The 12,746-nt window shown below is 43.0% G+C and overlaps 1 protein-coding gene across 1 annotated transcript in view; it reads right to left on the bottom strand.

Annotated features, from left to right (window-relative positions):
• Positions 1–12,746, bottom strand: part of LOC109935677 (aldehyde oxidase 1) — a 113,194-nt gene that overhangs the window by 58,951 nt on the left and 41,497 nt on the right. Inside the window, exons 11-14 of the mRNA XM_048598682.1 lie at positions 12,317–12,426; positions 7,820–8,004; positions 7,175–7,349; positions 6,130–6,219 (exon numbers count right to left, since the gene is read on the bottom strand). Coding sequence (XP_048454639.1) covers positions 6,130–6,219; positions 7,175–7,349; positions 7,820–8,004; positions 12,317–12,426 — 560 coding nt within the window. The remainder of the gene's footprint in view (positions 1–6,129; positions 6,220–7,174; positions 7,350–7,819; positions 8,005–12,316; positions 12,427–12,746) is intronic.

The raw sequence follows: 12,746 nt of genomic DNA, 5'->3' as shown, positions 1-12,746 counted from the left end.
GGGATACCCTGGAGTTGTCAAATTTGCAGCAAGACATCCCTTCTCCTATGTTCGAATGCTCTCTCTATGAAAGCCAACATACCATTTGCCTTTTCACCACCAGCTTCACCTGTGTGCTTAACTTCAGCAACTGATATACAAGGACACTGAGGTCTCGTAAGTCCCCCTCTCAGTTTATAGCCAGATAATAATCTGCCTTTGTTAGTTTGCTTTGGAAAAGTGGATAACAACACCACATTTATCTATGTTATATGCATGCATTTGTCCACTCACTCAACTTGCCCAAAGTATCTCTGTGTCCTTCTCACTTTTCAACTGCCCATCCATCTTTGTGTCATCTTCAAACTTGGAGATATTACTTTTAGTTCCCTCATCCAAATCACTAAAATATATTGTGAATGGCTGGGGTCCTAGCACTGATCCCTGCAGTACCCCACTTGTCACTACCTACCATTTGAAAAAAGTCCTCTTTATTCCTACACTTTGTTTCCTATATGCCCGTCAGTTTTCCATCAATCTCAATGGACCACTCCCAATTCCACATACTTTAATTTTACATGCTAATCTTTTATGTGAGACTTTGTCAAAAGCATTCTGAAAGTCCAAATAAACCACATCCACTGGCTCCCTCTCATCAATTCGACTAATTACATTCTCAAAGAATTCCAGGAGATTCACCAAGCATGATTTCCCTTTTGTGAATTCATACTGACTTTGTACCAAACAAAAACATAAATTTCTGGAGAAACTCAGCAGAGTTGGCAGCATCTATGGACAGAAAGCAGAGTTCAGGTTTTTGATCCAGTGACCCTTCTTCAGAAGGAAGAGAAGTTATGACGAAAGGTCACTGGAACCAGAACATTAACTCTGCTTTTTCTCCATAGATGCTGAAGTTTCTCTAGCAATTTCTGTTATTGTTTCTGATTTCTAGCATCCACGGTATTTTTTTACTATGTCCAATCCTGCCACTGCTTTCCAAGTGCTCTGCCATTAAATCTTTTATAATGGACTCTAGCACTTCCCCACTACTGACATCAGGCTTACTGGTCTCCAACTCCCATTTTTTTCTCTATCTCCCTTTTTAAATAGAGGGGTTACATTCGCTCCCCTCTGATCTGTAAAAACTGTTCCAGCATCTTGGAAGGCGACCATTAATGCATCGACTATTTCTAGGGCCTCTTCCTTAAGTACTTTGGGATGTGGTTATCAAGCTCTGGGGATTTACCAGCCATGAATCTGCCATTTACCTACTAATACGGATTTCCTTCAGCTCCTCCCTCTCACTAAACTGTGCTCTCCATCATTTCTGGTATGTGATTTGTGTCCTCCTTTGTGAACACAAAACCAAGGTATGCATTTAGTTGGTCAGTCATTTTTGTTCCCCATTATACATTCCCCTGCTTCTGACTGTAAGGGACATAAATCAGTTTTCACCAAACTTCTTCGCTTCACATATCTACAGAAACATTCACGGGAAATTGCTTTGTGCTCCTCAAGCTTACTCTCATACTCTATTTTCCCCTTCTTAATCGGTTATTTTGTCTTCCTTTCCGGAATTCTAAACCCCCCCCTTCCTCAGGTCTGTGTTTTTTTTTCAACCAATTTGTATGCCTCTTCCATGAATCTAATACCATCTCTAATTTCTCGTGTAAAGCATGGTTTGGCCACCTTTCCTGTTTTACTTTTGTGTCAGACAGAAATAGTTAATAAAAACCGAAAGAACTGCGTATGTTGTATATCAGGAACAAAACCAAAGTTGCTGGCAAAGCTCAGCAGGTCTGGCAGCATCTGTGAAGGAAAAAAAAGAGTTAACGTTTTGGGTCCGGTGACCCTTCCTCAGAACTGAGGATGGGTCACCGGACCCAAAATGTTAACACTTTTTTTTCTTCACAGATGCTGCCAGAACTGAATAGTTGTTGCAGTTCACCTATGCACTCTTTGAATGTTTGCAATTGCCTTTTCGCTGTCATCTCTTTCAGTATTGATCCTCAATGTATCATAGCCAACTCATGCCCCATACCATTGAAATTTCCTCTACTTAGATATAGCACCTTAGTTTCAGAATCACGATCTCACTCTCAATCTTGATGAGGAATTCTATCATATTATCGTCACTTATCCCCAAATGGAGGATAAGATGTGTTCAAGGGCAGCACGGTGGCTCAGTGGTTAGCACTGCTGCCTCATAGCGCCAGTGACCGGGATTCAATTCCACCCTCGGGCGACTGTCTGTGTGGAGTTTGCACATTCTCCCTGTGTCGGCGTGGATTTCTTCCGGGTGCTCTGGTTTCCTCCCACAGTCCAAAGATGTGCAGGTTAGGTGGATTGGCCATGCTAAATTGCCCTTGGTGTTCAGGGATGTGTAGTTTACGTGTGTTAGCCATGGGAAATGCAGGGTTACGGGGAAAGAATAGAGGGATGGATCTGGGTAGGATGCTGTTCGGAAGGTTGGTGTGGACTTGTTGGGCCGAATGGCCTGTTTCCGCACTGTAGGGATTCTATGATTCTATGAAGTACATAGAGGACTTATTAAAACTAGGCACAATCCCAGTTAGACCAGGCCTAGAATATTATAAAGAGATTTGGTAGCTTTACCCAAAGAATACCAGCTCTGGAGGCAGTCCAGCAAAGGTTCACTATATGGATCCTGAGTATGGAGAGATTTCCTTGAGGAGAGATTGAGTGGTTTGGGCCTGTACTCATTAGAGTTTAGAGGAATGAGAATGTGGTTGTACTGAAACATACAAGATTTTTAGAGGGCTTGACAGGGTAGATGCAGAAAGGATATTGCCTATTGTGGGAGATTCTAGGACCAGAGGGCATAACCTCAGAAAAAGGGATCATACATTTAAGACAGAGATGAGGAGGAATTTATTCTCTCAGAGAGTAGTGAATCTATGGAATTCCTTACAGAGGGCTGTAGATGCTGGGTTATCAAGTATATTCAAGGCTGAGATAGACAGAGTAACGGAAATCAGTGATTACAGTAAAAAGGCAAGAAAGTGGAGTTCAGGATTATCAGATCAGCATGATCTCATTGAATGAAGTAGCAAACTCAGTGTGCTGAATGGCCCACATCTGCTCCTATGCCTAATGTTCTTATGTTTTAACACTGACACCACATAAGTGTCATTTCTAGTAAAAGAGAAGCTAGCAGTTATGCTTTGGCATTCAGTAGCATTACTATCACTAACAACATTGAGGGTTAGCATTGACCAGAAACTGAGCAGGACTTGCCACAGTGTGGTTTATAAGAGCAAGCCAGAGGCTTGGAATCCTACTGTAAATAATTTACAAGGCACAAATCAGCAGTGTGATGGAATACTTCCCACTTGCCTAGATGGGTGCAGCTCCAGCAACACTCAAGAAGCTTGACACCATTCAAGACAAAAAAGCCTGCTTGATTGGTACCACAGCTGCCAGCATTCATTCCCTCCATCACCAATGGTCAGTAACAACAGTACGTACCATTAACAAGATGAAGTACAGAAATTTACCAAAGATCCTCAGACAGCACCTTCCAACCTAATGACCACTACCATCAAGAAGGGAGCAGATTTATCAGAACAGCACCAACTACAAGTTTCCCTCTGAGCTACACACCATTCTGACTTTGAAATATATTGTTTTTCCTTCACTGTCACTGTCAAAATCCTGGAACACCCTCTTTCATGGCATTGACAGTTTACCCACACCAGATGAACTGCAGTGGTTCAAGGAGGCAACTCACCACCATCTTTCAAGGGCAACCAGGGATGGGAAGTACATATTGGCCTAGCCAGGACTTCCATATCCCATAACTAAATAAGGAAAATACTAATTTCATTCTATTCCTCAATCTCCTTACAGTTTGTTGTTCTTTGTGTGCTATATTCTTGAATCCTTCCAATCCTCCAGTTTGCTACTATTTTGGTAACTTTATAGTCCTTTTGATTTAATCCTCTGTGATCCTTAACCTCCAAGTCTTAATCCTTTGTTAGCCAATAACTCCATGCAAATACCAGAAGGGTAAAAGGCAAATTCAACGAACGTTGCTTTTTTCCCTTTCTGGCAATCCCAATGTTGACATTTGGTTTCCACAAACCTGTGTTAATGCTGCATTAGGGGAAAGCAATGCTTTTGGATCAGTGCTGCACTGCTGGGCGGCACTGCTAATACATCAACTCAGACATCTGAACCACTATCTGCTACCTTTGCCCAAATCCCTGGGATCCCCTACCTAAACCTCTGTACCTTTCCACTTTACCTCTTTCTCCACCTTTAAGATGCTCCTTAAACATACCATCTTGGCCAAATTCTGGTCATTTGACTTAATGGTTGAAGTTATCAGGTCTCAGGAACATTGGTGATGGGCAAGTCAAGAAATGCACATGAGAACCCCACAGACTTCTTGATGCTTACACATGCTGCAATTGCCTAGAAAGTTGAATATACCAATGGGCTGATTCCCTGATGCCTGCAAGCCTTTAATGAAAGTCTTCAACCTTGAACCCAGGGAAGACACTTAGATACATAGGATGTAACTGGATACTTACTCTGCCTCTGGAAATGTTTGGCAGTTTGGGCTTCCCAAACTGTGGATTTTGACTCCCAGTGGAGTCACCAGACAACTTCTCGGTCACAAGTTCCAATGGCATCCATGGTTCACTGACTAAGTGTTAACTCCTTGTAATCTCGCAGTTTGTTAAATAGTGAGCGTGGCTTATCTGCTTGATCTTGCAGGCCCAAATCCTGACCGAAAAATATTCATGGGAAGCTAGGGATGTTTTTTATACTTAAAAGTCCATGTGGATTAAGCAATGATTACCTCCCCTCTCTCACAGGTCTCTATCCCCCTCTTGTACCCCCACTTAGTTCTTAGACATGTCCCACACACCTACCCACCCATCTAAACACACTCTGCTCTCACCATACCACCACTGTTCTCGCAGGCATTTCCTCAATTTCCACAGGTGTTGATTCCCCACTCCCAGATCTCACAGGCATCTTCTGCACCCCACTTCTAACAGGCACTTACCCCACCCCTCTGCTCTCACAGGTCTGAAATCTTGATAACATTCAAGCACCAAACTGAGGCCATGATAAGAAAATGTTTGGGAAGCATCTTAAGACTTGTTCTGAATCGGAAATCAGTCAGTGTATCTCAGCTGAGCACCACCTGCTGTACCAAGCCTAATACCCACCCACTCCACTTCCACAGCCCACAAATCAACTGACCCTTTGATCAGACTTCCCTACACCAACGAACTACCCAAGTAACACCGACTGACCATCCGACTGCATGTCTGAACACCGTCACTACCATCCCCCAACACCCCATTGCCTGACCTGACTAGCCCACCAACCACCCAACTACTCTCCAACTACTGGACTACCCATTCTATCCTGTACCGACTTCCCCTGAGCACCCTTGAGTTGTCCACTCCTGACTCCTCCTTTACTGACCCACCACCTACCCACCTCATCCACTCACTGACTTAGCCTGCTGCAGAAAGGGCTGGATCTAGAAAAATGTAAAAATCTATAAAAATATAAATATGACAGCTACTATTGTGAAAGATGGCGTGTCCCCTCATCTTCCAGCTTTGCTTGCACCCACAATCTTCTCCTAGGATGGCTGTGCTGACCTGTTAATGCTTCAACTTGGATCAGAAGATACAACTCAAACTATATAGGGGTCAGGTTGCAGAAATATTCATAAAAAGCAGCAATGCACTGAACATCGATGCTGACTGCAAGTACTAAGTTAATATTCTGCATATAGCTGTTTGTCAAACTCCAACTGATAACTGTTCTATGAGTACCTTGGGATTTTTATTATGTTAAAGGTGTTGTATAAATGCAACAGAAACAGTATAAAGCACTGGCTAATTGGTGGATCAGACTACTCAATCTCTATCTTGCATTTGCTTCAAATCCAGCCTCTTACAGTGCTCTCACCAGCTCAGACAAGCTTGCAGCTTAACCTTCACTAGTGTAAAAATAGGTATCACAAACTGTCAATTCACAAAAAACAATCTGCTTCATCAAGACATCCAATTTGAGACAGGTTTCTGTAAAAGTTCAAAGCATGATGGTCCTTTGATCAATCATCTTCACTATTGATATCCTTCTCAAAGATCAACTGACCTGGAACCTTTGGAAGCCCTGAGGTAGCTTAATCGAAAATGGGATTGTTGCACTACGGAATCGCTCTGGGATGTTTACACCAAACGGATCCTAAACAGAAAATGAGAAGGAGCTGTGAGTTTAAGTAATGCAGAGAGTGGTGCTTCTATTGCAAGCTGATAGGATGAGTGGTGACTCCTTGCATTGTTTTCAGTAGGAAGTTGAGCTCATTCCTAACTGCAGCAAAGACCAAATCACCTAGAAGCTAAGTATCTCACACCACATGATGTCCTGGACTGGCTTTAACTGAGTAGATTAGAGGATTTTTCCAGAGCATCATCCCTTCTTGTTGGCCCTGGAAATTGTACTGTTTTTTCTGCCTATCCAGGAGATTACATGGGTGACAGGAATAAAAAAGTATTCACTCAAATTATTCCAATCATCATATAGTGCAGGGTTTGGCTTGATTCACCAGCTGGTCTTTGCCTGACCTTCAACTTTACTTCTTGCATGTCCTTATGTTGAATTTTTGCATGTTCTCACTCACATGCAGCTGTACCCACTTGCCCATTTTGACAGGTTCAGCATGAATTAATCAAATACAATAGACAGAGACACACCGGACAATCCCTCCCCCGCCCCACAGCTCTCATTCTCTAAATTGTCTTGAAAGTTTTTGAGGCAGCAGAAATCAAAAGTTCAAAGTACTTTCACAACAACATACCATGGTCCCCTTTTTTTTAACCCCATTCCCTTCACACCTTCACCAAATTTGACAAACTAATATGGCAAATTCCAAAATTAAAGGAGTGTTCACAGCACGTCTGCAGTGGATTGGGACATGAAGGGGTTCAGGACATATGAACAGGTTCTCCTTTTAGTAACTTTCCTTCATGGGACACAGGAGGAGATGGAGAGGCCTTTCTGAGCCCCGTGAGGACCACTTAAGTCTCCTGTTGTTTCAACTTCCTCCATAATGAACCCCATCATTCCCCTTTTCATGACCACCCCAAAATCCCTTTCTGACAACTCCCATGTCACCAGCCATGGAACAGGTGTAACTTGCCTCCTTGCCCAACAGTTGCTGCAGTCTCTGCCACACTTGTAGGTAGAACTTGTAGAAGAAACTGATGGTCAATGTCCTCCGGAACTTCACACACCCCCCTGGTGCTGAGTCAGGGAGTGAAATATCATCAAGCAGCAGCTCACAGGCCTGACTCAGCAGATTCTCATCCCAGGATCTGTTTCAGGAATGAAGAGGTTACAGGTTACACACTCAGAATCTGAGCAGTTGTGATACCTACAGCCAATCACTTGCAGCCTAAGCTGAGCTACCTAGATTGTATGTGTGAACAAGTGCAATAGTAACTTGCTAACACAACAAAGAATCATGCATTGACAAGACAAGATTCCTGGTGATACAGATGATAAATGTAGGTGCTGCTCCAGGTTTCTGCAAAACAGAAGTAAACTTGAATTCAAATTACTACTAGAAAGATGGGTGTAGCTCTGTAGTTCCGGCTGCTGCCCATCTCAAATTAAATATAAACCAAGAAGAAGAAAACCAATACAGCTACAATTTCCTGGTAGATTGGCCAAAAAACTAAGGGGAATGGAATATAACAAGTAGACAAACTTTGCTTTGTGATCTGTCATCAAAAAGGGTTCTCCAGCTTTACCACATGAATATTCTGAATATTTTCAGGCTTACCGGTTAGTTAGCTCCTTGCTGCATCTCTTTGCGTACACTGTAGTGGGGCCCACTCCTCCGAAGAACATCCTCAGGTCAGCAACGACATTCGTCTCATCTTTGAACACGACCTGCATTCCTGCATTCACAATGGAGAAGGCATTTTCCCGACGGGAGGCCTGGCGAAATGCCAACACAAACTGCCACTGCAACAAAGTGACAGAATAACCAACTTGTTTTGTGGGTTTTTCTGTAGTTCAGAGAATGACATAGCACAGAAGGAGGTGATTCAGCCTCTGGTGCTGGTACCAACTTATGAAAAGAGCAATACAATTAGTCCCACTCCATGATTCCATTGCCATAGCTCAGCAAACCTTTCAGTTTCAAATACTGATCCAATTCCCTTTCGAAAACTACTATTTAAATGCTTCCATTACCATTTCAATTAAGGCAGTCCAGACTCATTAGACAATAAAAATCTATGTCCCATCTAATTCTTTTGCCAATTATCTTAAATCTCCATCCTTTGGTTAACAGACCTCCTGCCAGTGTAAACAATTTCTCTCCTACTTTTGAAATCCTTTATCATTTTGAACACCTTTATCAAATTACACTTACCGTCTCTAGTCTGAGGAGAATAACACCAGTTCTTGCAGTCTCTCCACATTCCTAAAGAATGGTGTCCATAATTGGCCAAATTACTGCAGCGTAACTAAGGTCTGACCTGTGCTCTGTAAACATTGAGCATTTCTCCTGCCACCCCTCTTCCTTTTGAAAGGACTGGCTGATTCTAAATTGTAGTTACCGGCAACTCATATTCTTTGTGTGAACCTATTCGGTTGGGGAAGGGATAATATGAAATAAACACAGAGAATGCTGGAGAAACTCAGCACATCTGGCAGCATCTGTGGAGAGAGAAACAGAGTTAACCTTTCGAATCTGACATGACTAATTCGGAACTGATAAGATGCAAATGTTGTTGTTGAAGGGCCAAGTCCCATCAAATACCACACAGCCCTGGTTGAAACAAAACTGGGAAGAATTACTTCTCCTTGATGTCACTGATCTGCTCATTCATAAGCCAATGTGACGCTTTACTGGTAGCACCCACATCAGCAGGGAGCTGGGAGTGGTCCAAAATTCAGCCCGAGCATCATCGAAGCCAGCGTTGGCATCTGTCATCCCTTCACTGGCAACTGGTCTGATGCCGTGATCACAGAGGCTTTTGCAAAGATAGAGAGAGCACGGTGTTTTAAAAAAAAAGAAATAAAAATCCCACTTTTAACTAACAGTCCAGGAAATTGCTGGAGAGTCTTGAACAATGACAAACTTGAGGCCTACACCATTCATTGGTGACTATTTCTATAAGAGGATCTTTCATTGGGCTCCCCTACCGGGATGGCTGAGGAGTGGACCATCCAAATTTAGCACTTCCCCACTGCTAATCAACACCTTTGTGCGGGCTTTACTGGCTTTACACCCTGAATGCAGGGGCAATGCATCCCAAATGTCTTTTCAAGCAACTTACTTGGCGTCATAATTTCTTTGTGACTTCAAATGGAACTCTCACCTTTTCCTCCTTTGTGAACACCACCTCCATGAGGTCCATTTTCTCTCTCATGACAAACACAGCTCAGTACCTCTTTATAAAGCCTAGATCTATCCAAGATTTGAACACTGCTTTCATATCCAGGCATCCTCTTCAAATTCTTCGTACAATTTCCTATATTTTCTGTGAAGGATTATTACTCCAGCCACTCCCAGAAGTCAAGCTGTCCATTTAAACATTCAACAGTGATAATAAGCCTCACATTTAACCTATCTTATTATTTTAAATCTGGTCAGCTAGTCTTCTAGAATTCAGGAAACCAGGCAGCTCAGGGCAGTCAAGGATAGCTTCAGGGCAAAAGTTAAGTGTCTTGCCTAGGACAAGATCCCATGAGAGGGTTCAGATTCCACCTCCCACGATCAGGCCATATTTGTCACCTTGGATCAGACCACAGCATTCCCCCTGCTCTAGCGGCCAGATGCAATGGCAGATTTCAGACCTTGCCCCATCCTCCCACCACAGCAGCAGCAGGTTCTTGCCTTGCCCCTTTGGCTAGCAGTTTGCTTCAGAGTTCTCCTTGCCTGACAGGGACCATACCTGTCAATGAGAATGCATTCCAGACAGGGATCCCTGTATAGAACAAAAACCTTTAAACTCCACAGTACACAGGGACGGGTTTCCTCAGAAACATATTCTCCCCCTGACTTAAGAAATCCAACCTGTCTCAAAATCGAGGCCTGTGTTTCCTAAGACTTTGAAACTATGGAACTCTTCGCCTCTCATTATTTGCCATTCCACTAAATCCCCAGACTTTTAAAAGACAAGCTTAGTAGTACCTACAAACATTTACAGTTATCAGCTTTTCACTAAATTGCCACTAAATTGCTGACTTCCTCGTGGCCCCCATGCGTACCTGACAATTATAAATCATTTGTGCACAGTGTCTCTCTCTCTCTCAAACCACTGTTATCATCCTTCCTTTAGGAAATATATCTTTAGACCATCTATCCTTGCAAATACTGCACCATCTCTTATCACGCTTTCCTCTCTAGAATCCTTGAAAGGGTTGTCACCTGGAACTGTTGTTGGAGACTATCATCTCAGCCCTAGAATATCTCTGCAGGAAGTTTTCAGAGGAATGTCCCATACCCAAATATCTTCAGGCTGTTTCAGCAATGAACTTCCCTTTATGATAAAGTCAGAAGTGAGGATGTTTACTGATGGATTGCACAATGTTCAGCACCATTCATGTCTCTTCAGCAGTCCATCCCCAAATGCAGCAAGTCCTGAACTTCAGCCTTGGGCTGATAAGTAGCAAGTAACATTAGTTCTACAAGTGCCAGGTCTTGACCATCTTCAACAAGACAGAATCCAACCATCACCTTTGATATTTAATGGCATACCTATTACTAAATTCCCTATTATCAGCATCTTGAGGGTTACCATTTACCAGAAATCCAACTGGATCATCCAAGTAAGTACTGTGCCTAGAAGAGCAGATCAGTGTTTGGGAATTCTGTGGCAAGTAATTGATCCCCTGTCTCCTGACAGCCTGGCCTCTATATACAAGGCACAAATCAGGAATCATTGAGTCATCATAGAACAATGTACAAGCAGACCATTCAGCCCTCGAGTCCACACTGACCCTCCAAACAGCATCCGGACCAGACCTAGCCCCCTACACCCCTGTAATCCTGCCTTTCCCATGGTTAATCCACCCAGCCTGCATGTTCCTGGAGACTATGAGCAATTTTTCTAGCAAGGGCAATCCAGCTAACCTACACATCTTTGGACTATGGGAGAAAACCGGAGCACCTGGAGGAAACCCATGCAGACTCAGACAGAGTGTGCAAACAGACAGTTGTCCAAGACTGGAATTGAACCAGGTCCCTGTCACTGTGAGACAGCAGTGCTAACCACTGAGCCACCGTGCCACCCCTGTGTGATGAAATAGTCTTGATTTGCCTGGATGAATCTATCACCAACAACCCTCGAAAAGCTTGACAACATCCAGGGCAAAGTAGGTCACTTGATCAGCCCCACATTTAACACCTTCAATATTTATTCCCTTCACCACCAGTGCATAGTGGCAGCGAAGTATACTATTCAAAAGATGATCTGCCACAACTCATCAATGCTCCTTAGATAGCAGTTTCAAAATTTGTGACCTCCACCACTGAGAAGAGCAAAGATAGCAGATACATGAGAATACCATTATCTACAAGCACCCCTCCAAACTACACACCATCCTGACTTAGAAATATATCGTGTTCCTTCACTGTCACTGAACACCTTTAAAACTCTGCTGGCCTTATCCTAGTGCCATGTTCAAGTCACTCATCACCCCTGTGTTTCTGGCATTGGTGGCTGTTTAACTCTCCAAGAATTCTGACACTGGCCAGTTATACTTATCACAATCATCAGGAGGAAAGCGTTGAGCTTTTTACGGACTGTGATCTGGATTTTCTTCCTTCACTCAGTCTTCAGCATCTAACTCGTTAATTTAATGAGTCCTCGAACCAGTTTTAAAACCAGGAACAAAAACAAAGTTGCTGGAAAAGCTCAGCAGGTCTGGCAGCATCTGTGGAGGAGAAAACAGAGTTAACGTTTTGGGTCTGGTGACCCTTCCTCAGAACTGTTTTAAAACCAAGCTGATAGACAATCCTCCTAATATCTCAATTTCGTGTGATCAGGTCTTTGCAAAATGCCTTTGTATGCTTTTTTATGTGGAAGGTGCTAAATAAATGCAAGATGGCATTGTGTCCTTTCACCATGAGTTTTAATAACAAAATAAATCTAGACTACTTTTAGCAAGGAGCCCTTCCAACTTGCCACTCTGTCTTCAAATTGATTGTTCCTTCTCACCCATCAAGGGAAAAGGTGTAAGTCATTTGTCACTGACACTGATTTTCACCGCTGACGTTTCAACACACTTTCTGATCACACCAATTACCTCTTCAATGACCTACCTTTCTGGAAAATGGTATGAAGACTGACAGCAATAATTCTTCTGGCCTCAGTGACGTTTTACCAAAACCAACAAAGAAATTTTCATCTAAATGGATTTCTCTTCTTCCTCCTGTTGGAAGTAATAAAAGTAAACATCTATATCTCTATAATATTGGAAAAAAACACTTGTTCTGACTCAAAAACAAAGTTGCTGGAAAAGCTCAGCAGGTCTGGCAGCATCTGTGGAGGAGAAAACAGAGTTAACGTTTCGGGTCCGGTGACCGTTCCTCAGAACTGATGGTGGCTGGGAAAACGTCAGTTTATATGCAGAAAATAGGGAGGTGGGTGGGGTAGGGAGTAAACGATAAGATAGAGCCCAAAGAGACAGAAAGACAGTTGGACAGAAAAAGGAGTCGCAACTCTTTTGTCTGTCCAACCGTCTTTCTCTCT

Source organism: Rhincodon typus, chromosome 7 (assembly GCF_021869965.1).
Source record: "Rhincodon typus isolate 14 chromosome 7, sRhiTyp1.1, whole genome shotgun sequence".
Classification (NCBI taxonomy): domain Eukaryota; kingdom Metazoa; phylum Chordata; class Chondrichthyes; order Orectolobiformes; family Rhincodontidae; genus Rhincodon; species Rhincodon typus.
Note: the sequence above shows the minus strand (reverse complement) of the source record. Positions and strands in the feature narration are given on the sequence as shown.